The sequence below is a fragment of the Mastigoproctus giganteus genome, chromosome 2 (genome assembly GCF_048544385.1).
Source record: "Mastigoproctus giganteus isolate SK-2022 chromosome 2, ASM4854438v1, whole genome shotgun sequence".
In the NCBI taxonomy this organism is placed as follows: domain Eukaryota; kingdom Metazoa; phylum Arthropoda; class Arachnida; order Uropygi; family Thelyphonidae; genus Mastigoproctus; species Mastigoproctus giganteus.
In genome coordinates, this window is record NC_143576.1 from 36,257,748 (window position 1) to 36,284,215 (window position 26,468).

A 26,468-nucleotide genomic window follows, 5' to 3' on the forward strand; every position below is an offset into this window, starting at 1 on the left:
CCCACTCTATTTCTCTGTACAGTTTTTTATTATACTCATCAGAGTCATTAGGCCTATAGCACATTCCTACTCTCAATTTTGATCTTCCAATGCTTATGTCACACCAAACTGACTCGACACTGCACTGTCCAGTGATGTCGACTGGCTTCACTTCCTTGGATTTTATGTGTTTCTTAACTAATAGCATAACCCCTCCTCCCTTCCTATCCTTTCTGTAGACATTGTACTCCCCAAATTCCAGTTCTGCATTCCTTATATCTGTGTGACACCACGTCTCTGAGCAGGGCAAGGTTTCTCAAAATGGAAAGTGAAATCCTATCCATAGTTTTGCCAATGATAGCATTGACAAAACTATGGATAGGATTTCCAGTCAAAGGAAGAAGGTCATTAATATACAAGAGTATAAGAGTCGGGGAAAGAACTGAACCTTAGGGGACACCAGTTTTAGTGCAGAAGTTAGAAGACAGAGAGCCATATATCATCACCTTCAGTGAGTGATCAGAGAGAAAACTAGATAACCAATTACAAAAAACAGTTGGCAAACCATAAGAGGGAAGCTTGTTTAGAAGACCTTTATGTCAAACATGATCGAAGAAAGCCTTTGAGATGTCAAGAGCAACTGCTTGTGTTTCACCGAACTTTTCCATTGAATTTGTCCATAAATGGGTAACATAAGCCAGAATATCACCAGTGGATCGACACTGACGGAATCCATACTGTCGATTGTTGATCAGTTTGAAGAGTTGGCAGTTAATTGATTTCTCCACTACTTTAGAGAGAGAGTAGAAGTAATTGGATGGGATGGATTTGTCACCCTTTTTAGGAACTGGCTGGATATGAGCAAATTTCCAAGTAAAAGGAAAAACACTTCTGGAATAAGAAAGTGAAAAAAGGTGACAAAGAACAGGAGTAAGTTCAGGAGTACAGGTTTTGAGATCAAGTAGAGAAATACCATCAGGACCTGGAGCTTTCTTAGCATCAAGATTTGTCAAAATCCTTCTGACATCCTTTTGACTGAAGACCACAGGAGGCATTGAATGGAGTGTGTTGGGAATGGTGGAATATGTTTTACCAAGATCATTAATACATGAGTTGGAAGAAAAATGGGATTTTAGCAGTTCAGCTTAATCCTTAGCCGAAGTGAAAATAGAACCATCTGGTTTTGACAGAGGTGGGAGCAGAGATGGGCAAAACTTGCGGCCAATAGCTATGGTAAGAAACCAGAATGCTCGGCTACTGTTAGGGCAAGAAGCAAGTTTTCTACTCTTACCCTATTCGAAATCTAGTTTGGACTGATTAATAACTGCTTTACAATTGTTGTGAGGTTTGGTGTAGGCTGAAAATGAACCTGGAGATTTGGAAACAAGCCAATTACAATATGCAACATTCTTCTCTTCAACAGCCTTTAGCACATTTATTGGAAAACCAAGGTTTAGATAAAGGTTAAAATTTTAAGGTGGAGTGTGGAATAAAGGATTCCATCCTTACAAGAATAATTTCACTAACACAATCTGAGCAATTGTTGACATCAGAAGATTTGAAACAGTAATTCCAGCAAAGAAAATAAATCTCGCAAATCATCCCATTTTGTATTCTTGTAATGACAAACAACATGAGGTTGTAAATGGCCACAAGAGAAATGCTCTGTTAGAGAAGAGACCATCACCAAGTTGTGATCTGAGGTACCTAGAGGACCACTCACCTAGATCGTGTACTTAGAAGGGTTGTTTGTAAGAAAAAGATCGAGCACGTTGGCTGTGCAGTTAGGATTGTCTGGTATTCTGGTAAATAAATGGGCAATGTGTGCTAGGTCATTTAGTAATTGCAAAAGCATCAGCATCTGATGAAATAGATGTGTGTTCTAGACACATGGCTAACTGGATCCATGAGACTAAAAAACGAGAAGATTTTAAGCCAGAGAAGTTTGGAAAGAGGAGATTCCAAATTATCGTGTCTCTGATAGGGAAGATCAGAATGAACATATGCACAAATATTAGCTTTGAAGCGAAAGAAATCATACAGATTCGTTTTGCTTCAGAAATAATCAAAAATCACATTCAGTGGTAACACAAACTGGAGTCTCATTTCCCTCCATATCCATTGTAGATTGGGTATGATCAATACACCCCTCATCCTCAAAACAGACCTCTAAGGAACAGATGATAGTAGACGGAGCCAACAGTACTCCAATCATAATTCCACCAACTGCATCATATACACCATCAGACATTATAAAACTGAAAATTGATTCAGCTCCAGCTAAGAAGACAAACAATATTACATTAATGAACATGAATATTGATAAGTGCTCTCTCAGGTGAACCTGTCTTAGATCTTCATGCAGAAGGACATGGACACTGGATGCCCAATATTTCCAAAGTTTGGTATAGACTGCCACAAAGATAATGCTAAGAATATTAAACAAAAGATGATAAGGAGGAAAACATGAAGAAAAGATAGATTGGTTTCTTGTGGAGGGGGACAAAGGATGAAATAGATGTGATAAGAATGTTAACAGAAAGGCATCTGGAAGAGAACAAAGGTGTACTTCTGTGTTTCATAGATTTAGAGAAGGCTTTTGATTGGGGAAACTGGGTAAATTATTGAATGTATTAGAAGAACAGAAGAACGATTAATAGAATATACTGGAGAGACAAAAAAGTAATAGTTAGGGTAGGAAGAGGTGTGAGACAGGTGTTGCTGTCCCTGACTTTCAAGTATTTCAAGATTTTTTATTAAGCATTAAAATATTTACAGCAAAAAAAAAAAAAAAAATATGGAAAGATTAATATTTACAACTGTACTGATTTTTCACCAAAACGTTATTCCAAGCAATCTACAAAGATTGCTTGGAATAACAACAGGGTTTCCCATAAATTTCATGAAGATGGGCAGACTTCATGGATTTGGATAGTCTAGATCAGTGGTTCTCAAAGTGGGCTATATTGCCTCCTGGGGGGCATTAGGCCTGAAGGGGGGCAGATGGAACACCATCAATGATTGGCCATTACAAGGGTTTTATGGCTTATTTAAAAAATGCTGTGCCAAATATTATTACTGTTCACTGTGTCATTCACAGTCAGCATTTAGTTGCGAAAAAACTTGGTGATCAACTGCACAATTCTCTGCAAACTGTTATTACTGCTATAAACAAAATTAAAGCACATTCTTTGAGTGATCGTATATTTCGAAAGCTTTGTGATCAAAACATTGAAGATTTTGAACGATTTATACTTCACTCCGAGGTTCAGTGGCTGCCAAAAGGCATCTGTCTTGAAAGATTTTATGAACTCTTTGATACTGTTGTCGAGTGTTTTGAAGATAGGAACAACTTCCTTAGTAATGACCTCAAGAAAATGAAAACTGATATTGCTTATCTTGCAGATTTATTTACTAGATTCAGCTCAATGAATTTACATTTACAAGGACAAGATGTAATTAAGGCGAAAACTCAAATTTCAGCATTTATTTCAAAATTAGAGCTTTTTATGCGCAACGTAGGACGACGTGAATTGTATCAATTTCCAAATCTGTTGGAAATAGAGAAAAAAGAAAAAATAGCTGATGAAACTCTACTAACTTTTTGTAATCATCTAGAAATATTGCGCAGAGATATGCAGGAAAGGTTCAAAGATCTTCTTAATTTGAAAATTCCAGATTGGGTTATAAATCCTTTTTTAAATAATGATGATGGTGAATGTTTTATAGAAGAAGAATTGATTGAGTTACAAAATGAAGTTGAACTGAAGCCAAAATTTCAAAATTCATATCAGGAATTTTGGTTACAAAAGAAAATCCCTGACCATTATCCCGCATTGTGGAGAATTGTAAAAAAATTACTTATTTCTTTTCCAACATCATATCTAGTCGAAACCGGTTTAGTGCTGTATCTCAATTGCTGACAAAACAAAGAAATTGTCTGGATGTTGTTAAACGTGGCGATTTACGAATTCTACTTACAGATATTAAACCTAATATTGATAAGCTAATAAATCTCCACCAAGCTCATCCATCGCATTAAATATTAAAATATAATTAACTATTTCCATTAATATCGTGACTTATTTACGTAATTAACTTTAATTTAAGTGACTATAACTGACTTTATTTATGTAGTTGTAATTTTTTACGAAGAAGGAATAAAGTGCAGTAAATAGTTTTCTTTATAATTCACACACATACATGCAGCAGGGCTGCATTTACGTTTTTGGAGGCAAACAGACAAATATTCATTTCAGTTATTTAGCTTCACTTTATATTGGTGGTCTAAAAAAAAGCCCTCTCCAGGGCTTTTTTTTAGGGGGATGGTGATCCAAAAAAGTTTGAGAAGCACTGGTCTAGATGATCATGTAAAAGCTCTATTGGGTTTTAAGTCAGGTGATTGGGATGGCCACACCATAATTTGCAATACCCCCCCCCCCCCCAACCTGTTTAGTTGCTAGAAAGTCCCTGCACAGCTTAGAGCTGTGTTCAGGTCATTGTCTTGTTGTAATATAAAATTTCTTCCACAAAGATTTGAAGTCCAGAGGATATTGTATTTGTTCAAGAATGTTTTTATAGCTTTCTTTTCTTAAAATTCCTTCAATTCTGATGACATCATCCAGTCCAGTAAAACAGAAGCAACCCCAGATCATATTTGAACCACCACCATGCTTGACTGTAGGCACTAAACAATACAGCGCCATTTTTATTTCAATTGACCATCTTACACGAACTCTACACGTGGATCCAAAAATTTCAAATTTAGACTCATCTGTCTGTGGTATGTTTTTCCACTCTTCAGTTGCCCAACGTTGGTGGCTATTAGCCCAAAACAACATTTTTTTATTTTTTTTTATTTTACACTTTTAATAAGGGTTTTTGGATTGCTACACAACCATTGAGTTCTGCTTGTTAAGACAGTTTTTCAGTGAATGTAGGCACAGGAGTTTGGCTGTTCCTATTGAACTCAGCTTAGATTTCAGGTGCAGTAAGTTATCAATTGTGTTTAGAAATCAGTGTTACGGTCTGTCTTGTGCTTCTATTGTTGTCATGATCAGGAATGGTTGTGCTGATCATGGTTTGTCCTTAAAAAACTGCCTGTTCTGCTTGAATCATTGAATAGTAGTTTGTGCTCCTTTAAATGAAACACCTAGTTTTTTGCCAATACTTCTCATGAAATAACTTTCTTTATACAGATTAATAATTCTTGCCATATTTATCACAAAACTTACACCAAACACTCTTTTTGAATGACAGGTTCTGAATTTATAAGTTGCAATTCTCACTCCTCAATTTATATTATTACAAAACACTCTAGAATCATCTGCAATGTTCTACCACATTCAGGGGTCTTCTATGCATTTTTGGATCTTTATACATAACAGAAAATATTTTAATACTACTTTCAAAGAAATGGTCTCACAAAAAAAATTAATTGGCATTTGTTTAAAAGATGAGGCTGCTAAGACAATCTGTTTTGAAGATTGTTTTGTCCCTCATCGTATAGCAGGTGATCTCTAGTGACAACACCCAAATAACACAGTTGTAAAGAAGTTGTTCAATGTGAGCTGCCATGCGATATGCGAACCAGAGTTTTAAAAGTTGTAATATATAGCTAAATCTGTCTGTTCTCACTAGAAACCGCCTGCTATCTTATGAGGGACTTTCAAAGGCTATTGCAGTTTCATCTTTTAAGCGAATGACCAAATAACCTTTTAGCAAGGTGATCTGTTATAGCTGTTAAAATGTATGCTTCATTAAATGTATGGTTGATCTCTTCCATAAACAGTGACGTACTGACATGCACAAACAATATGTCTGATTCCACATATCTCGCAAATATTATTTAAGAAGAACATTCGATATATTTTTTATCCTCTAGTTTGAAACTTTTTTTTTCTCTGAAGCATCTTCATTGATACCCTGTCTGATAAAATTGAAGTTACAGTACATGACAACATTCACTGTGTGAGTTTATTTATTGGCCTTTGTTTAAATTTAGGAATTTGAACTATTCAGCCACTCCCAACTTACGTAAGGGTTGCGTTCTGCAGAACTTTACATAAGTCAGAATTTCCCCCATACTTGTGCAGCACTCACAACTGTGCTCGCTGAATTGATTGAATCAAAAAAGAAATGGTCACCAAACATGTAAATAGAATTATTTATTATATTTGTTCATTTTTTTTTTTATCTCAATCACAGGAAAAATTACAAAAGCGGGCAATTTAAAAAATTTCAAAATTATAAAATTACAGAAAACGAGAGAAGACAGGCATAACGTCAGTAAGTTTTACCTCTCGAGCATCGTTGCCATAATCAATGTCTTCAGGTGATAAGTACACCGCTACGGAGGTTGAGGGCTGTGAAGATTTAGGAGTAGGCCACTCAACCTTATAAAAGAACATATTAATGGATGACTGTACGGTGGCGTTTTTCTTTTCATCGTAGATTTCCTTGTAGCAAGCAAGCATATCATTCACCCCTCTGTTAACTTTTAAGAATCATTCGCTGTCAGGATCCATCGTCTCAAACCTCGCCATTGACGATGCAATTTCAAGAAGTGCCATTGCCATCTCTCTGGTGATGAAGCATCTCAGCTCCTCATTTGGTTCATCTTGAGCTTCGTCAGCATTTTCTTCTTTCACTATCGCTGGCTGCAAGTTGATAAGTTCTTCGCTAGATAATTCCTTCTCTTCTTCCTCTATTAACTCCTGGCGCCTCCGTAGCTAGGTGGGAAGGAGCAGCAGTGCGTAGCACATGCTTCTTGATTAGACCGGGGTTCGAGCCCGTCATCACCAAATACGGAGGATGCGGAAAGGTCAGGGAATGACCACCGCATATCCCAGAGCAATATGGCCTTAGTTGCTAATGCTCCTAAAAACCAAATAACTAACTAACTAACTATTAACTCCTCCACGTCTTTGGCATCAACCTCCAACTGAAGTAGCTCTGCAACCTTTACAATCTTATCTGTAACCTCTTTATATGATCGTCTTTTTTAAATCTTTTGAAGCCTTTTACATGCCGTGGGCATATTTTCTTCCATGTGCCGTTTAAACAACTTTTAGTAATTTCCGCCCAGGCCAAATTAATGTTTAAAATGGCGTGGTAAATATTGTAAGATTTCCAAAAGTCTCTTAACGTAAACTTTTTCTCGCCATCTACTGCAGACAATGCCTGAGCAAACGTTGTGCATAAATAGTATGCTTTTAAAGTCGAAATAACACCCTAATCCATAGGTTGGATGAGTGAAGTCATGTTTGGTGATAGAAATGACTCTCGCGTTCAAATTGAAATCATCTAGATGCATAGGATGTCCAGAAGCATTATCTAATAGAAGCAAAATGTTGAAAGGAACGTTGTTGTCTTTACAATATTTTTCAACCTCGGGAATGAAGCAGCATTTAAACAAATCCTCAAAGAGAGATATTGTTATCCATGCTCTCTCGGAAATGCATGGGTAGGGTGGCTTTATAGATGCCCTTAAATGCACGAGGATTTTCAGAATGGTACACAAGCACTGGTTTTAATCTGTAATCTCTTGCTGCATTAGCCCCAAGCAAGAGCATGGCCTTATCTTTTTAAGCCTTGAAACCTGGCATTGTCTTTTCCAGTACAGAGCAGTCTCGTCAACATTAAAAATTTGCTGTGTTGAATAGTCACCTTCATCAATAATTTTTTCCAACACATCACAAAATTACTCTGCAGCTGCAGAATCAGCACTGGCGACTGCACCGCATACTTTAATGTTGTGGAAATCAGCGCGATGCTTGAACCTATTAAATCACTCATCGCTTGCCATGAACTTGGCTTGGGGTTTGCCACATTTATCCTTAATATCTTCATAAATACTTGTTGCTTTTGTCTGAATGGTCTTTAGACTCAGGGGCACTCGCTTCTGAATCTGATTTTCCATCCATATTATTAATAGCTTTTCCATCTTCGATATATCACCTGAACGCTGTTTTGTAATCACTATTGATCTTAAATGCGTTGATGCTTTAACATGTTCTTTTATGCGTGCACTGTCCTTTAAAGTAGTATTCACTGTTGAAGCAGCGAGACCTAATTCCCTTGCAATAGATGACAAACTTTGTCCTGCTTCGTACTTCTTAATCATTTTCATCTTCATTTTTAAATCAATTTTGTTTATTTCCTAGCACTGCCAGCACTTGCACTTTCCGTTGATCGCTTTCCCTTCATCACTGTAATACGAAAATAGTGATGAAGAGAAGTTTCTGAAAATTTGTTTTTTATATGATTGAAGATTTCAGTGAAGGGGAACACATTTCATCATAATAATATAAAAACCCACAGAATTCCAGTTATCGGTATTATTCTAAATGCAATAATATCGAGTTTACTACCCATTTATAATAGATTGCACTAACAGAAAATCAAAATAAACCAGAAAGTGCAAATTGTTTTTATTGTTTTAATGGTCATGACCTCCAGAAACGTGCTTTAGAAAAATATCACGAAGGTGTTCAAAATTGATTCTTATAATGGGAACATATGATAACGATGAAAGTGTAGTGCAACTTCCATTATAAATATGACTTATAGAGAGATAAATAGCTTAGTAATATAGCGAAATATTCAACTTCCAAAGACTTGGAACGAATTACAAAAAAAAAAAAAAAATGTGTTATTGGGTTCACATTACGATATTTTCATAATACCTCCATTTATCCCTACAGATGCAAAATACATTTCTATATATTTTTTCAGTTTGCACCGGCCGGCAAAAACTTACTTAAAAAGTCGAAGTAAGTCGCCTTATGCAAAGTCGAATACTCGCCTTTGCATAAGGCGAGTATTATGCAAATCGAGGAGTTCATGTATTTACATCTGTTGCCACTACCTTTTAGTTATAATAAGCATTATCACTAACTTTTAGTTTTAATAAGTATTTCCAGATGTCAGTAAGTTCAGTTAGTTCTTAAAATTCAGCACCTCTAAATTCTCAGGGGTGCAAAATATCACGAGTTTATGTATAACAAATTATCCCAGATCATGATTTGCATTTTAACAATTCTTATAGCAGTACTGATTGTGAGAGAATATTCAGCTAAGTAAAAATATCTAACTGAATTCTGACCTCTTTTTAATGAAGCTTTGGAAATGCCTGAGAGCTAAATCTTGAGGCATAGCTGTTGTTATAAACAAAATTTTGATTCAACATTTCTGAACAGGGCAGAGTTTACAACAATATCTTTCTTCAAGCAATCGTAATCAGTTGATGTCTAATAGAAATCCACAGACAGAAAAATCCTAAAAAGCTAATGTTTTAATGTATTGGTAAACAGTCCTGTTTTAATGTAAAAGGTGTACTTTGTCTGTGAAATTTAATTTGTGGACATTAAAAAAGCTTCTGCTTTTTCTGAGAAACTTGGCTTTCTCCAGCTTTTTCTGAAAAAACTCACATTTTCCCCCTATTTAGTCCCAAAAAAGCTGCTTACAGTAACCCAATCACCAGCTTTTCAAAAGTAAAAATTTGAAAACTGTGTAGAAGGTAATCGGAGCTGTTGTTGAGGATGGAGGAAGGAAGCAGGAAGAAGTAGAGGAAAAGGGAAAGATAGGAAGAAGTAACTTAAATGTGGGAGGGCATCCCTTCTGATAGAATTAGAAAATAGCTAGCCGGAAGGATTTCCCTTACCCTATTTTCAATTTATATTATTGGATGGAAATGGATGTGGAAAGTCTTCACTCATTACCTTCTTCCTGTGTTATTTTCTACACCCACGATGTCAGGATTAATCAGATGAGTGATATAGAATGTACTAAATCGTGTAGCCCAGCTCAATGTTTGGCATGCTCCTATAATCTGGCTTTCATCTTTCAGTGTGATATTTTGGACAGTGACATGTCACCTTAAAGATGTTGCCTCTCATTTTCAGGGGGAGAAAGAATTGGGATCTGCTTTATCCCTTAATTACAGACTACTCTCTTGCATGTGCATAACGAGTGCAGTTTTTTTTTTAACATTCTTGCCCTTTATTGGATTAAATAGTTCTTGAATTAAATTCTTCTTTAATACCTGTGTGATAGTTTTGTTATAGATTATGGGTCTGGGATGGTTTTTGTCAAAGGTTTGTTTTACTAATTCCAGCTCTGTTCTAGTTCAGAGAGGAACTAGAACAGAACTGGAACTTTCCAAGGTCCTTCACTTGTGCAGGACCCTGGGAGCTTTATTCTGCTTATCCTGCCATTGGCAGTGTGATTTTATTTATAGTTTTATGCAGTGGCAACATCAGTTGGTTTATGGTAGGGGGTAGTGAAATTCGATTGGTCTCTATGTTGATGGAAATACAAAAACAGCAACAAAAAATACTGTTGGAATATTAAATTAACTGTTTTTCTAATTATTTTCCTTGAATGCTAGTATGGTAGATAGAGATTTCACCTTAACCCTAAAAGTGCACTGCAACCACTTTGATATGATGATAATTAATCTACAGCACAGGAAAGTTTATTAAAGGTAATGGAATTGTCTGTTGCTATTCAAGAGTAGGATCTACAGTTCATTGATAATTAGCAATGGAGAATTTCAGTCAATCCAGATTTTATAGTTTCATTGTATTTATATTTATAATTTTTCCATATTTTTGAACAATCACAATATAACACTTTTCATTGACTTACTTTATTACAAAGTGACAGACACTGACAATGTTAGGCACCTCCGTAGCCAGGAGCAGCAGTGCGTAGCACACGCTTCTTGATTAGACCAGGGGTTGAGCCCGTGACCACCAAATACGGAGGATGCAGAAAGGTCAGGGAATGACTACCGCATATCCCCGGAGCAATATGGCCTTAATTGCTAATGCTCCTAAAAAAAAACAAATAATAATAACAGACAATGTTCATTATATAAGATACTCTTAATATTTATAATATTTTCTTATCATGACTTTTGAAAACATTAAAAAAACATTTTTAATTTAAATTTAAAACTTAAATTTAGTTTTTAATTTAAAAACAATTAGTTTGAAAACATTGAAAACATCTAGTCCTTGAGGATGTCACAGACATTCTCTCAGATATGCCAGACAAGCTATACTTGCTATCTGGGAGTCTAAAACGCTGATGAAACTGATATTCAGGTGACACTCAAGTCAAGTGGACCCAATTTCGGCAAAGTCCGGACGGTCTGTGACAGCCAGATCCTCTGCTTGCACCTTCACGATGGTGGGACTGTTAGTAATCCTGGGTATAACCTCCATGCACAAGTACATGGTGAGTGACCACCCAGGTGTGAACCAACATAAGCAGGGGTCGAGGTGTGGCGCCCACACCACATGGAGGAACGCCACCCCTCTATGTTACCAGGCAGTACTAGGTGGTAGATGACTCTCATCAACCGGTGAAATACCACCACTTTGCTTATTGGAGGCTTGAAATGGTGGAACCCATGTTTAGTCTCTAGAGCTAAGTTCCGGTCAACCTTTCCCTATCTCTTCCATCATGCAGTATGATTGATGACTTTTGAGGTTATGATGAACGTCGTGGCGAGATCCAATATTCCTTACATTTCGAGGGTACAGCTCTAAAACGGTGTTCGCAGGCCGGCCGCTAGTTAGTACATCGGACTGAACCTATTGGTAACTCTCTAGGAAGCTTCCGGATCAGCTAGTGTATAATCTTGCTGCCTCTACTCTGCCAGATAGTGACTGGAGGGAGTCCGAGTAGTGTGTATGCGGGGAGCATTGTCGAGGCCACGTTATGTCAAGGATCTGGGTATATTCTTACCACATGTGCGCCATATCCAAAAATTTCATTACTTCATACAGCATGTCCCACTTACTTTTCCTTACTATTGAATACACCATGAATTGTCAAACTAATAGAGCAAGCTTATCTGCGAAAAGATCTAAACCTCCCAAGGACTTCCTAATTAATTTCACAAATATACGTGGTCTCAATTCTAATCTCAATGATGTCCATTTCCACTTGCAGTCTGCCAAACCCCATGTACTTTTTCTGACAGAATCTCAGTTATCGGTTGATTCATCTACTGCTCATCTCAGATGCCCAAATTATTCGCTGTATGATTCCTTTCGCCTCAAAGGTGGTACTTGTGCATATGTCCGTTCTGATATTCCCTGTCAGAGACTTGGCAATTTGGAATCTCCTCTCTTTGATCTTCTCTGGCTTAAAATCTCTCTACCTCATTGTGTCAAATTCATCTGTTGTCTCTACCATTCTCCCAACTCCACTAATCACTTGGAGCTCTTTGACTTCCTCTCTTTGCAACTTGACTTTCTCCAGTCCAACTTTCCTAACAGTGAAGTAATTTTCCTTGGTGATTTTAATGTTCACAACTCCAGCTGGCTTCCGTTTTCTAGTCACACCGACCCAGCAGGTCGAGATGCTGAGGCTTTTGCAATTACTAATGACCTAGCACAGATTGTTCATTTACCTACAAGAATACCGAACAATCCTAATCATACAGCCAATACGCTTGATCTTTTTCTCACAAACAACCCTTCTAAGTACACAGTCGAAGTGAGAGGTCCTTTAGGCACTTCAGATCACAACTTGGTGATTGTCTCTTCTGCAATGGAACCATTATCTCATGGTATTCCCAACCTCGTGTTGTTTGGCATTACAAGAATGCAAAATGGGATGACCTGCGAAACTTCTTTTCTTCTTTTCCTTGGTCGGATTACTGTTTCAAAACTGCTGATGTCAACGTTTGCTCAGATCGTGTCAGTGAAATTATTCTTGCAGGAATGGAATCCTTTATCCCACACTCCACTTTAAAATCTCGTCCTTTATCTAAACCTTGGTTTTCCAATAAATGTGCTAAGGCTGTCCAAGAGAAGAATGTTGCATATCGTAATTGGCTTGTTTCTAATTCTTCAGTTTCATTTTCTGCCTACACCAAAGCTCGCAACAGTTGTAAAGCAGTTATTAACCAGTCCAAACTAGAGTTTGAACAGGCTAAGAGTAGAAAACTTGCTTCTTGCCCTAATGGTAGCCGAGCATTCTGGTCTCTTGCCAAAGCTATTGGCCGCAACTTTTGCCCATCTTTACTCCCACCTCTGTCCAAACCAGATGGTTCTGTTGCCACTTCAGCCAAGGATAAAGCTGACCTTCTAGCATCCCATTTTTCTTCCAGCTCATGTATTAATGATCTTGGTAAAACACCTCCCACCATTCCCAACACGCTCCATTCAATGCCTCCTGTGGTCTTCCGTCAAAAGGATATCAGAAGGATTTTGATGAATCTGGATGCTAAGAAAGCTCCAGGTCCTGATGGTATTTCTCCACTTGTTCTCAAAACCTGTGCTCCTGAACTTACTCCTATTCTTTGCCGCCTTTTTTCACTTTCTTATTCCAAAGGTGTTTTTCCTTCTGCTTGGAAATTTGCTCATATCCAGCCAGTTCCTAAAAAGGGTGACAAATCCCTCCCATCCAATTATCGTCCCATTGCAATTACTTCTACTCTTTCTAAAGTAATGGAGAAATCAATTAACCGCCAACTCTTAAACTACCTAGAAACCTTCCGTCTGATCAACGATCACCAGTATGGATTCCGTCAGTGTCGATCCACTGGAGATATTCTGGCTTATGTTACCCATTTATGGACTAATTCAATGGAAAGGTTCGGTGAAATACAAGTAGTTGCAATGAGATGTCAAAAGCCTTTGACATCTCAAAGGCTTTTGATCGTGTTTGGCATAAAGGTCTTCTAAACAAGCTTCCATCTTACGGTTTGTCAACTGTTTTTAGTAATTGGTTATCCAGTTTTCTCTCTGATCGCTCACTGAGGGTGATGGTAGATGGCTCTCTGTCTTCTGACTTCTCCACTAATGCCGGTGTCCCCCAAGGATCAGTTCTTTCCCCCACTCTTTTCCTCTTGTATATCAATGACCTTCTTCCATTAACTGGAAATCCTATCCATAGTTTTGCCGATGATAGCACATTGCATTCAACTTTCCATTTTGAGAAACCTTGTCCTGCTCAATCAGTTTCAACTTCTCGAAAATCTGCTACCAATTCCTTAAATGCCGATCTTCAGGTAATTCTCCAGTGGGGCAAAGACAACTTAGTTGATTTCAACCCTTCTAAAACTCAGTCTTGTCTTATATCTCGCAAAAAGGATTCTTCTACTCCTATGCTTATCTTTAGTGACACTCCGATTTCTAGGCAAAATGATATATCTCTTTTGGGGATTACCCTGACTTCTAATCTCTCTTGGCACAAGCACATTACAAATATTGCTTCCTCTGCATCTAAAAAACTTGGTTTTCTCTTTCGCTCTCAGCGTTACTTTTCTTCCAAACAGCTGCCCACTCCGTATAAATCGCAAATTCGCCCTGCCATGGAATATTGTTCCCATATCTGGGGTGGTGCCCCCAAAACCTCTCTCCGGCTTCTTGATTCCATCCAGAAGAGGGCAGTTAGGTTAATTAATGATTCATCTCTAACAATCTCTCTCCACTCGCTTTCTCATAGACGCACTGTTTCTGCTGCATGCCTCTTCTACAGATACTTCCATGGGCACTGTTCTTCTGAATTGGCTTCTATAATTCCTGCTCTCTCTTTCAAAACAGTCCGAACACGTGCCGCCACCAGCCAACATCCATTTACTGTCCAACTTCAAACCCACAGAACCAACTTTTCATCTTCCTCATTTATTCATTCAACTGCTGTTTTCTGGAACAACCTTCCTTCATACGTATTTCCTGAAAATTACAATCTACAGAAGTTCAAGTCCAATGTCAACAAATATCTTCTTTCGTCTTCTTAACCTCAAACCCAAGCACGGTACTAAGTACTATAGGTTCTAATACCTCTCGTGTTTGGGGTTCACATAAAAAAAAAAAAAAAAAATTAAAATGCATATCTGTTGGCCTCCTGGTGATGCCTACATAGCCAGTCCATCTGAGAGCCACTTGGTAAATCTTTTTCATTCTATATACTGAATTAATGTTGAACACTCACCATAAATTGCACAAAATGTATTAAACAAAATGATTTCTCAGATTGAAAAATTAAGAAGATAGAGTATGCAGCACCCACCACAGAAGAAAGCAGCTAAATTTTATTAGCTTAAATAAATTATATGAATAAACTTTTTTTGAGTTTATCTTTTTACATTTATTTTATTTATTTAAAGTCAATTGCTATTTTAAGATGCATGATAATTTACTATATTGAAAAAACAATTTGAAACTAGTGCTGGTTTCTTGAACAAATACAACTACACACAATAAAACTGGATACCAAACTGTATAGATAAATGTTGCTGTTATATGTGAGTAGTGGTATCAGTAGCCTTCTCATGGAATAGTTTGATATCCAGATCATTGTTTAGTTGTACATGTGATAGGAACCAGCAGAGGTTTCATAATGTGATGCTTTATTAATAAAGATAATTATTGTGAAAATGTAATACAGTCGAAGCTCCTTATAGCAACACTCTTTTTAATGTCCCATCACGTTATAACTTCCTATGTGGTTGATCCCAACCAATTTTTCATTAACCCAATGCTATTTTACATTCAGTATAATGACCTTGAAAATAAAAGAATTTCTCTATAAAGACCATAAATTTCTACCTCTTAATCTGAATTTTTACTTTTTTATTACAATATTCATGTTTAAAAATGACAGAAGACTTCAAATATATGGAAATAGCTGCAGTCTGACCATGAAAAATCATTTTTTAAGATTTCCCATGCTCTTTTCTCGCAGTGCGGTAACGAAATGAACATCGGCTAGAAGGTCATTTCATTAGCTAGTGTATGTTTATTGGTATTGCTCCAATAGCTTTGCCAATCACAGATAAAATTAGGATTTTGCAAGCTGTAGATAATGGTGTGCATTCTAAGACTGGCATTTCCAAACAGTTCTGCATTGCTAAGAATACTTTGTTCACCATTCTGAAAGATCAGAAAAAGATTGAAAGTTTATAGAAATCTGCTGCTGCACTGGGTAGAATTTGAGCACGAAAGGCAAAATATACTGATCTTGGAAAGGTACTTTTGGAATGGCTAATGATTATGTGTGCAAAAAACGTTCTCGTAGATGGTAATCTTTTAAACATTAAGGCAGAATCATTTGCGCATCAAATGGATATTAAAGAATTTAAAAGTTCAGATGGATGGTTCCAGAAATTTGACTCATCATGGCCTGTCTTTCAAAAAAGTGTGTGGTGAAAGTCAGCCATGGACATTGACACTGCAAAGGAATGGAAGGAAAATAGTTTAAAAATGTTTTTCTGATATACAGCCACAATGACATCTTCAATGCTGATGAAACTGGAATCTTCTTTAAACTGCTACCGGAAAAAACACTTACATTTAAAGGCAAGAAATGTAGTGGCGGAAAACAGGCCAAACAACAGATTACTGTTTTCCTAGAAGCAAATATGAGAACAGAGAAGTTTCCTCTTTTAATGATTGGGAAAGCTCAGAAGCCTCGATGCTTTAAAGGTTTGCAACTATGTAACGAGCAAACCAAAAGGCATGGATGACATCATAAATCTACGAAGAATGGATCAGAGACTTAGGTTTCAAAATGAGTAAGAAGAATAGAAAACTTTTGCTGTTTGTGGATAACAGTACTCCTCATTGTCAAGTAAACAACCTATATGCAATTACTGTCGAGTACCTACCACCAAATGTGATGTGAGTTCTTCAACCACTTGATCAAGGTGTACTCCAGTTTTTTTAAGAAAAACCACTGAAGAATACTATTAAATAAAATTGTGCTATTTCTTGAAAGAAAAATTCAATGCGAAATTGACATCCTCAGGTAATGTTTCAGCATGGGATGAAGTTGATGAAAAAGTGATTGCCAAATGCTTCAAACATGCTGGATATACTGCTTGAATGATAAATGTGTTAAGTTTCTTCCTCTATTAATTGCGAAGAACAGACCGATAATAGAGAAGAAATATTTGAGCATGTGCATCATCACCTAAACTTACAGGGAAACTTAAGCTTCAAAGATTATGCAGAAGTGGATGTGGACACTGAATGTTTCAGGATATGCACGATTGAAGAGGAACCCATTTCAGATGTAATGGATTAAGAATTTTTAATCTTAATCCATTACGTCTGAAATGGATCCATTACTTTCTAAAATTTGTAGTGATGAAGTTGTGGAACCTACTGTAGTTGAAAAAGAAGTTTCAGTGAAAGATGCTTATCAAGGATTAGAACTTGTACATCAATTTTTTTTTTTTTTTTTTTTCCCAAGCGTAGCCTAACTGCGAAAGTGAAATAATTGCTATCGCGTTCCTTCATGCTCTATTGAAACAGCATGTTTTGACAAATTAGTTTAAAGTATGAAAGAGTTCTCTTGTTAAGTGTCCATACATATGTAGCCTATTGGTGAAATTGACAATTTAATTGTAACCTTACTGCAGTGTACAATTCAGTGCAAATTTTACAATCATAATTTTCTTGTTTAATACTGTATACTATATAAGGTCTCCGTAGCCAAGTGGTCAGGAGCGGGAGTGCACTAGCACACACTCTTTGAGTAGACCGGGGTTCAAGTCCCTGACTGCTGAATACGGTCAATCTGCCAACACGCACTGGACCAGCATGGCAGATTATGGTCCATTTCCTTCAGCATGAATTGTTGAGGAGGCTTCCATTCTGCAGTGGGTTGATAATGGCTGCACTTTACCTTTTTTTACTATATTGTATTAGTAAAATTACCTTAAATTTTCAAGCTTTTATTTGTTTGGTTGCTTATTTTATGAACAATCAATATAACCATTATTTCTCATTCTCCTGGGGGGGGGGTCATTATATAGGGCTTAGCCTGTAAATAGCAATTAACTCTAAATGAAAATAATTGACAGGTAAAAAAATATTCACTTAAAGTCATAAATAAGTTAATGTAACTTGTTTTTAACTTTATTAAAATCTTTATTGATTTTTCCATCATTTTATACTACAAATAACATTTGCGAACTGATAATGAATTGGCTTATATAGCATGTCTGTGTACATAGAATGTACTGTTAATGCTGCATAACTGACATCAGAAATGATTCCCTCCTTTCTGAACAGTTTTTCGATCTGACTCTTATTTAACAAGATATTCACAATTAAAGACTGATGTTGTCAGTTCTGTACTGAGCAATTTGTTGAAAGGGCAGTTTGAAAATGTTTCCATACACAGATGTGTCAGGTATAATTCACATAAAAAGCAACTCCAACTTGTGAAGAAACAGATGATGATATGAAGTTTTCTGAGCAGTGCAGACAGGCTGCCAGAGCAACCCTTGGGGTCTTGTCAATGATATACAGGAATTTTGCTAGCTGGAATAAGGAGGCGATTCATTATCTCATTGTATAAGGCAATGATCAGGCCATGCCTTGATTACTGCATACAGGTCCAGAGGCTTCATTTTAGGCAGGATGTAGAGCTGCTGGAACGAGTACAGAAAAGGGCAATGAGATTGGTGAGGGGGAAAAAGGGTTGCTCTTACCAGGAAAGGCTTAAGTTCTGCATATTGCAGCATCTGGAGACTAGGCACCTGCGAGGTGATCTGATTGAGACGTATAAGGCCTTGAATGGTTTGAGCAAGCTCAGTGGGATTCTTCCTCAGATTATGCACCTGAGGGGCCATAAATTCAAATTGAGGAAAGAAAGTTGTAGATTAGATGTGTGGAAATTTGCCTTTAGCTGGCGGGTGGTTGATTGCTGGAACAAACTTCCATCAGTCATGGAAGTTGATAGCTGAAATAAATTCAAGGAAGAACTGGGAAGGGAAGGGAAGGTGGGTTTTTTTTTTTTTTTGGCTGATGCTATATAAGCTTGGTTTCTTGCATCATATGCCTCTTCTAATGCTAACAGGCTTGAAAACAAGAGGATTGACTGACAATATTGAGTGCAACATACGCAGGTTGGGACGGTATTGACAAAATGCAGGTGCAGAATTGTGCTTACAGTTGGTGTGGGCAAGAGTAGGCCATGCTCAACACGAATGCCTGACATGAAAGAAACAGTTCTCAAAACAGTGGCATCTGATCCAACAACTAGTGTGTGTCTGTGAGTGCATATGTGTGGCGCATTACGACCTCAGCTGCCAATGCACCATTAAAAACCAAACCAAGCATATGTGTGCGCGTGCAGTGTCCACCATTCATTGCATTACAAATGAAAAAGAACTGCAGATTATGAATGCCATGTGTCCTACTGTGAGTGGGTTCTGCAAAAACAAGTCACCAACAGTTTTGCAAGCACATCCTCGTAACTGGCAAAGCATGCTTCCCATGTAAAAGCATTTGGATCTGCCACAATATGCATTGTTAGGCAGGTATACAAGCTGAAACCATTCTTGTGATTTCAGCATTTATATTTCTATGGGTTGGCATCCTTGCAAACAAAATCATTGTCCCAACCTCATTGTCATTGATCAAACAGATTTATACCAGCTCACTTGCAAACTTTTAAGATTTAGTTGAGTGACTCATAAGAATCTAACACAATTACAGATAATTGCTTTTTGTACTCGAAGTGTCACCTAAACATTGCCTTATGCAACAAAATAATAACTTCCTTATCCCTTCTGGAAGAATTCCTGTATATTATTAACAAAGCCCCAGGAGCTGTCCTGACAACCTGTCTGCACTGCTTGGAAAACTTCATATTTTGCTGCACAATTACCAAGTGTTTTTTGTTTTTTTTTTTTCATTCTCCACTACTCTGAGTGTGCTACCACACAGTTAATACATTAATCTAGGATTGCCAAAACCCATAAGCATTAATTTGCATTTGTTAATATTAAACTTCATTTGGCATTTTTCTCAACCCATCTACCTACTTTGTCTAGATCTTGTTGCGGTAGCATACACTGTTTACTGTAATTAACATTCCAGCTAACCTTACTATCACCTGTAAACTTAGACATGCATTCATCAATGTCATTAATAAATACAGAAAACAACAATTGGCTCAGCACTGAACCCTGAGGACTGCACTAATAACATTAGTCAAAGAAGAGCAGTGCCCATTGTCAACCGCTCTCTATCTTGTCTCACTTATCTACCCCTTTTTCCATAGCAGAGACCCTGAAACGAAGAGTCATGGACTGACTTTTTGTTTCAGGGTCATAATGGTGGACCCAGGTTTTGTTTCCCGTGACTATGCATTAAAATAAAAACCTCTCCTTTACTCTCGTAGCCCTAGAAAAGTTCCATACAGATGACTTTCCATCTTTTACTCATGTGTTGGTATTTTTTGGACCCACCAGGTGTAAACCTTGTTGTCTAGTTCCTTTATGAAGGTTATCACAGTAGGTTTCCCTATACCTACTGCATCGCACAATTCGCATGTTGTGATGTAACAGTCCTCTTTGATCAGTGCATCAATCCAGCTCTTTTCTTGTCTTGTGTCACTGACATTACTGGCCGGCCACTTCGGGGCTTGTCAACAATGTCACTTTCCCCGCTCTTAAAGTGTTTTACCCGATGTCTAACTGTACTCACATCTGTATTATTGTCACCATAAACATTTTTGAGATGCATATGGATTTTGATAGACTTCTTCCTTGGTAAGAAATTCAATCACTACTCTTTGCTTGATACTTATATCTGTAACACCAGCTGCCATTGCAGATGAACTCAACAGTTATTATGCATCGATATTTACAAATGAAAAACCTTTTGTGGCAATGGTAAATTGTGGGAGCAAAGTTAAAACATATGTAATTAATGATATTGAAATTTCAAAAGATTATTTAATGAAAAAACTTTCGAGCCTACAGACAAGTAAGGCTCCTGGAGTTGATGGAATATACCCCATAATCTTAAGGGAGGTGGCAAGTGAATGCATTGAACCATTGAGGCTAATTATGCGAGCATCACTGGACTCTGGGGAGATTCCCTTGGATTGGAAAAGTGCAAATGTATCTCCCATACATAAGGGTGGCTCTAAAACTGAAGTTGGAAATTATCAACCTGTCAGTCTGACTTCAGTAGTAGGGAAAATCATGGAGGCAATGATCAAGGGTGGAATTCAGGATCATTTGGATCGAATTGAAATTCTCAAGAATACTCAGCATGGTTTTGTAAAGGGAAAATCATGTTTAACAAATCTGGTTCGCTATTTCGAAAGGGTCACTCACGAGCTGGATTTAGGGAATAATTTCGACATTGTTTATTTAGATTTCAGCAAAGCTTTTGACTCAGTCCCACATGAGCGGTTGCTTTATAAGCTGGAACAGGTTGGAATCACTGGGAAAATCCTTAGATGGATAGCAGGATGGCTTCAGGGCAGGAGGCAGAGGGTTGTGATAAATGGCTATTCCTCAGATTGGGTTGATGTAAGAAGTGGGGTTCCCCAAGGATCAGTATTAGGACCACTGTTGTTTTTAATTTTCATAAACGACATTCATGAAGGAATAGAGGGCATGATGTCTAAATTTGCAGATGATGTTAAAATTGGTAGAGTAGTTAATGATCACTGTCAAGCTGAGCTTCTTCAGAGAGACCTAGATAGACTTCAGGAATGGTCAGAAAAATGGCAGCTATGCTTTAATCCAAAAAAGTGTAAGGTATTAACTGGGAAACAGTAATCCCAAAATAACTTATTCATTTGGCTGAGTTCAACTAAACCCAGTACTGGAGGAAAGGGACTTGGGTGTTACGATATGGTCAGACATGAAATTCTCTGAGCATTGTAGACAGGTTGCAAGGAAGGCCCATGGTGTCCTATCGATGATCTATTGAACTTTTGCAAGTAGAGATAGGGACGTGATAATCCCATTATATAAGGCTTTTGTTAGACCACACTTGGAATACTGTGTTCAAGTATGGAGACCGCACCTAAAGAAAGACATCGAGCTTCTTGAAAGGTGCAAAGACGGGTAACTCGCCTGGTGAGATCGGCAAAAGGGCGTCCTTATGAAGAAAGACTTCAAATATGTGGGTTGCAGAGTTTGGAAACTAGACACCTTAGAGGAGATTTGATTGAGGTGTTTAAGGCTCTGAGAGGCATCAGTAAAATGAATGAGGACGAAATTTTCAAGATTATAAATGATGCTAGAACTAGGGGACATAAATTCAAGTTACGGGGAGAAATGTTTAGATTGGACTGCAGGAAGTTTTATTTTAGCCAGCGAGTTATAAATTACTGGAATAAGTTGCCTTCATGGGTGGGGAAATTCAAAGGTCATCTGGATAGTACCTTCGGGTAAGGGAAGCACATTGGATGATAGGTTTAATTTACTTTTTTTTTTATTAATTATTATTATTTATTTTTTTTTTTTGTTTTTATCATTGTTTTGTTCGGATTTTTTTTTTTTTTTTTTTTTTTTTTGGCTGGTGCAGCATAAGCCATAGGCTTTCTTGCACCATGCGGCCATTACTAATACTAATACTAATACATCTACCATTTTGAACTATCCATGTGTCGCACTCACAAAACCAATCACAGCACCACTCAGTATGTTGAAACTAGAGACCTCTAGTGACCACTTAGTTAGGGTTACCATCTTCTGCACTCATAAAAAGAGGACATTTACATGTTTTGCTGCAAATAAAAGAGGACAAAAAGTTCATCTTGGATTAAAAAAGAGGACAAATATATTATGCAAATAATAAAATAAAGACAATGTAAACCACATTTACTGATGTTTAGGATTAGTACATTCATATTTGTCTTGAGAAATTATTTATTTCAATAGCTCTGGATTGCCTCTCAAATATGTATAAAAATCAATGCATGACATATTTTTGAAATTGTACTGCAAAAACAAAATACCTTTTACAGAATTGACATTTAACCTATTCCTTTCTTTTGTCCACTGACTTTGCATTAGAGAGAATACTCTCTCTCTCTCTACATTTGCATTGTGAGGAGGAAGTGCAAAGAAAAACTGGGCAATTTTCAACAGTTCTGAATGGAATTCAATATTTTTTGAATTACTAAAATATTTGGCCACTTTTCATGTATACGCATGTTTTTGAAGTCTTTATTATTCATTTGACCCTTAAAAAAATTTCTTCAAATTGTTAAATTGGTCAAAACACTTAACATCATCAATTGTTACCCCTTTGTCAATCAAGTAGGAAATAGAACATTCTACATCGTTCCAGCTTGGTACTGCATCCATTTTCATTCATATAAAACAGGAAATGGATTCCATATGGTGAAGCCACTTATCTAAATATTCCATGCAATTTCTATACAGATTTTTTGTATCACTGGAAAATTTTTCACATTCAAGTACAAGTCCTTCATCATATTTTTTGTATAGCATTTCCTTTACTCTTAATGGCATGAAGTTGTGATCCATCCGTTTCGAGATAATTTCTTTCACTGAGACTAAAGACATCTAGCACTTCTGCAGCTGAGTTACTTTCCCTTTCAATTCACTGTATGTGTGTATGGAATACACTCATAAGTGATTGCATGAACCAAAGATGAATCTCACTAAATCCATTTTCAAAGAACCTTTTAATCACAATGGGAGGTTTTTCTTGGGACAGAAAATAAGCCTGTAAAGCTGTGGAAATAATAAAAGCCATCTCATCTTGCTGTGAGAAAGGAGCTGTCTATATTCAATCTCAACAAACTCACAGTATTCCTTAAGCTCTTCAGTCCGGACTGTATAATTATGAAAATACTGGTAAATTTTAAAAACAATGTTCTCTACATCAACTTTCCAAAGTTCGGCGGCATTCTGAAGACAATTGTTTAAAATATGTGCAGGGCAGCCCACTCCAGTCAAAGTCTTCTTATGCAACAATTTCTTTAATTTTGCAAAGACATTATTCCCTTCTTCATTTCTTCTCAGTCCTCCAAACATTGTATTGCAATTGTCCCCAGTGAATGTAATACATTTTTCACACAAACCATTTTTTTTTTTCAAGAGTTTCTTTAACATACGTAGAAATGGTATCTGCAGTCTCATTAGGCATCTTCTGTAATTCAATTAATTTTGTTTGTAACCCTTCTTCATTTACATCAAATTACTGAATAATTAATGGGAAGATTTTTTCAGAACCTTGATAACGTCCATCAGTTGAGACCCCCACAGTATGCAATTTTATTTTCTTTTAAAGTTTTTACAGTAACATTAAGATAATGATTTGCAAGTACAAAGTTTACAATGGCTTCTGTCTTAGTTCTAGCGCAAGAAAATCTTTTTGCTATCTCAGAATCAAAAAATACATTTTTTAACATGACAGTTGTGCAATCCATTGATTTGTAACTATTATGATGTTTAACAGTGTGAAAAGCAAAGGTACCCTCTGCAGCAGCCAGATCATATTCTATTTTACCAACAGTTTTGACAAAAAAATCTGTAACCTTTCCCGGAGTGGCCTCACCTTGAACTGCTTTCTCGTGCTTCTCAGTTTCAATGTGATGCTTCAAATCACCAACCTCTTTATTGGCTACTGAAACATATGTCCCCATTCTGCAAACTTTACATTCAGCTTCCCATTCCTCTCGGCCAGATACAAATCATGGAAATTTGTTTTTCATCTCTTTTGTAAACATGCACTTCCTTTTAGGCATTTTAGGGGAAGTAGTCTTTATAATATTAATTTTTATAATTGAAATAATAATAAATATTTTGTATTGTAAGTTAGTGAAGCATAAATTTTATTAAGGTTAGGTTATGTTTTACATTCACAACTAAACTAACCTAATTGCAGAAAAGTACCTACAGGTATAAAGATGGATAATAAATATTTTTGTTATTAAAGTGAAAAACAGTATTTTAAAAAAAGGTAAACTTTAGTATTAAATAAACTGGTGTCTGCCTCTTGATTGGATCGTTGATAAGTATAACAAATTTAGTGGACAATACGCAACTTTCGATCAATTTGGTGTGCACACAGCTCAAATCCACGTTTTCATATGCTGCAATCAATTTCTAGAGAAAACAGTCCCTCTAACTGTCAATATTTGTTTGACATGCTGGAATTCCTGTAATTTTGTATATCTTTTTCTAGCACACCATCGGATCTTCACGCATTATCTACTCTCTAAACCAAAATATTGTATTGCTAGACTATATAAAATTTATATGTGCGTAAATTCTGAAGCAGGCATGGGTTGGTAACAATCTCAATGCGCTAAACTGAGCGTCGTCGGGGTCTTCCGCCTAATTGTCAACATGGAAATTCGAATTGAAAAATCGTCTCCTATTCCGAAAAAGATTCTGAACGTAACTTGGTAGTTTTTGTCGAGCTTGCATAAAAAAATGGCATGTAATATAAAAATCCGGACATTTAGACAAAAAATCCGGACAAATCTGGTTAAAAGAGGACGGATGGTAACCCTACACTTAGTCACACGCAAAATGATCTGCAGTGCCACTTTTAAAAGCAAAAAATTAGGAAGCATTACTTTTGTACCGGTTCTTGAACTTCCCCAAATGCTTCCCATTTAGAATTTCCTTTTGGTAACATCATCAGTTGGTCCATCCCATGGGTGCATTTAATTTGAAAACTGTCTGAAACCACTGTAATCACATCTGTAAATAATTTCCACTTTGTGAGTGGCTGACTTACTGCCCACATATGAATGCAGATTCTCAGATTGGATGTGATGTCATCAATCTTTAATGGTGATTTTCTCATTAAATAAGTGTTAGTTAAAAAAAAATGTTTACAATGTTGATGGTTTATTTTTGACCAAACAATTATTTCCTGTTTCATTTATGCAAAATTTATAGTACTCTGTGTGTGGGTATGTGTAAACATACACACCCACACAGAGAATATTTATTTATTTTTTATTTTTGTTTTTTTAGGAAAATGTTTGAAGCTAATTTTTAATGTTTCATCATTTCAGGATCCTCCAGAATTCGATTTCACTGTTCATAAAAATTTCCCCATAATCAGGATATAAATATCTGTTCGAGTATTGCCACTATATTTGTTTTTTTTTTTTTTTTATTCCTGTGTACAATATGAAAGTTATGCCAATTAACTAATGTAAATACAGCAGAGTATCCTAGGATATTGCATAGGTCATGAAAACCTGAATTGCAAAGATGGCATTAAGCAATGCTACAATTATGACACCCTATTATTATTTAATATCTCAGTAATTTTTGATTACTTAGCTTCATCCACCATTTATTTTGACTTTATTTTGAAATTATGTTAAATATACATCCATTTTCAAAATGTTGTCCAAGATTACTGCCTAAATTTAATACCCAAGCCACTTCTGTAGGGTGTCATTTAATGTATGTGACACTGAAATTATAATTGCACTTGATAATCACAGCAATTTTTAATAGGCTATTATTATTTGTATTCAGTTGTCAAAACAGACTAATGTTATTCTTTGAAAGAGATTTTTTTCTCCTACACACCAAAATAGTGTACTATTGAAAAACTTTTGAATTTGAAAATGACATAAAGTTTATTTATTTTTATTTGTATTATTTTTATTGCAATAATTTTAGGATAGTTTATTTCATTCATCATCATTTATCCTCAGCAGTATTAAATATCAACCTCTAGCTGTTGTCACACAGTATGTGA

General features: G+C 36.5%; 1 protein-coding gene across 3 annotated transcripts in view; it reads left to right on the forward strand.

The window, feature by feature from the left end:
- Naa35 (N-alpha-acetyltransferase 35) overlaps window positions 1-25,864 on the forward strand; it is a 401,343-nt gene extending 375,479 nt beyond the window's left edge. For all 3 annotated transcript variants that reach the window (XM_090368451.1, XM_090368454.1, XM_090368452.1), the window contains one exon: window positions 25,768-25,864. In XM_090368451.1, the coding sequence (XP_090224577.1) occupies window positions 25,768-25,824 (57 nt within the window). In that variant the 3' untranslated portion in view covers window positions 25,825-25,864. The remainder of the gene's footprint in view (window positions 1-25,767) is intronic.
- Window positions 25,865-26,468: the final 604 nt, after the last annotated feature.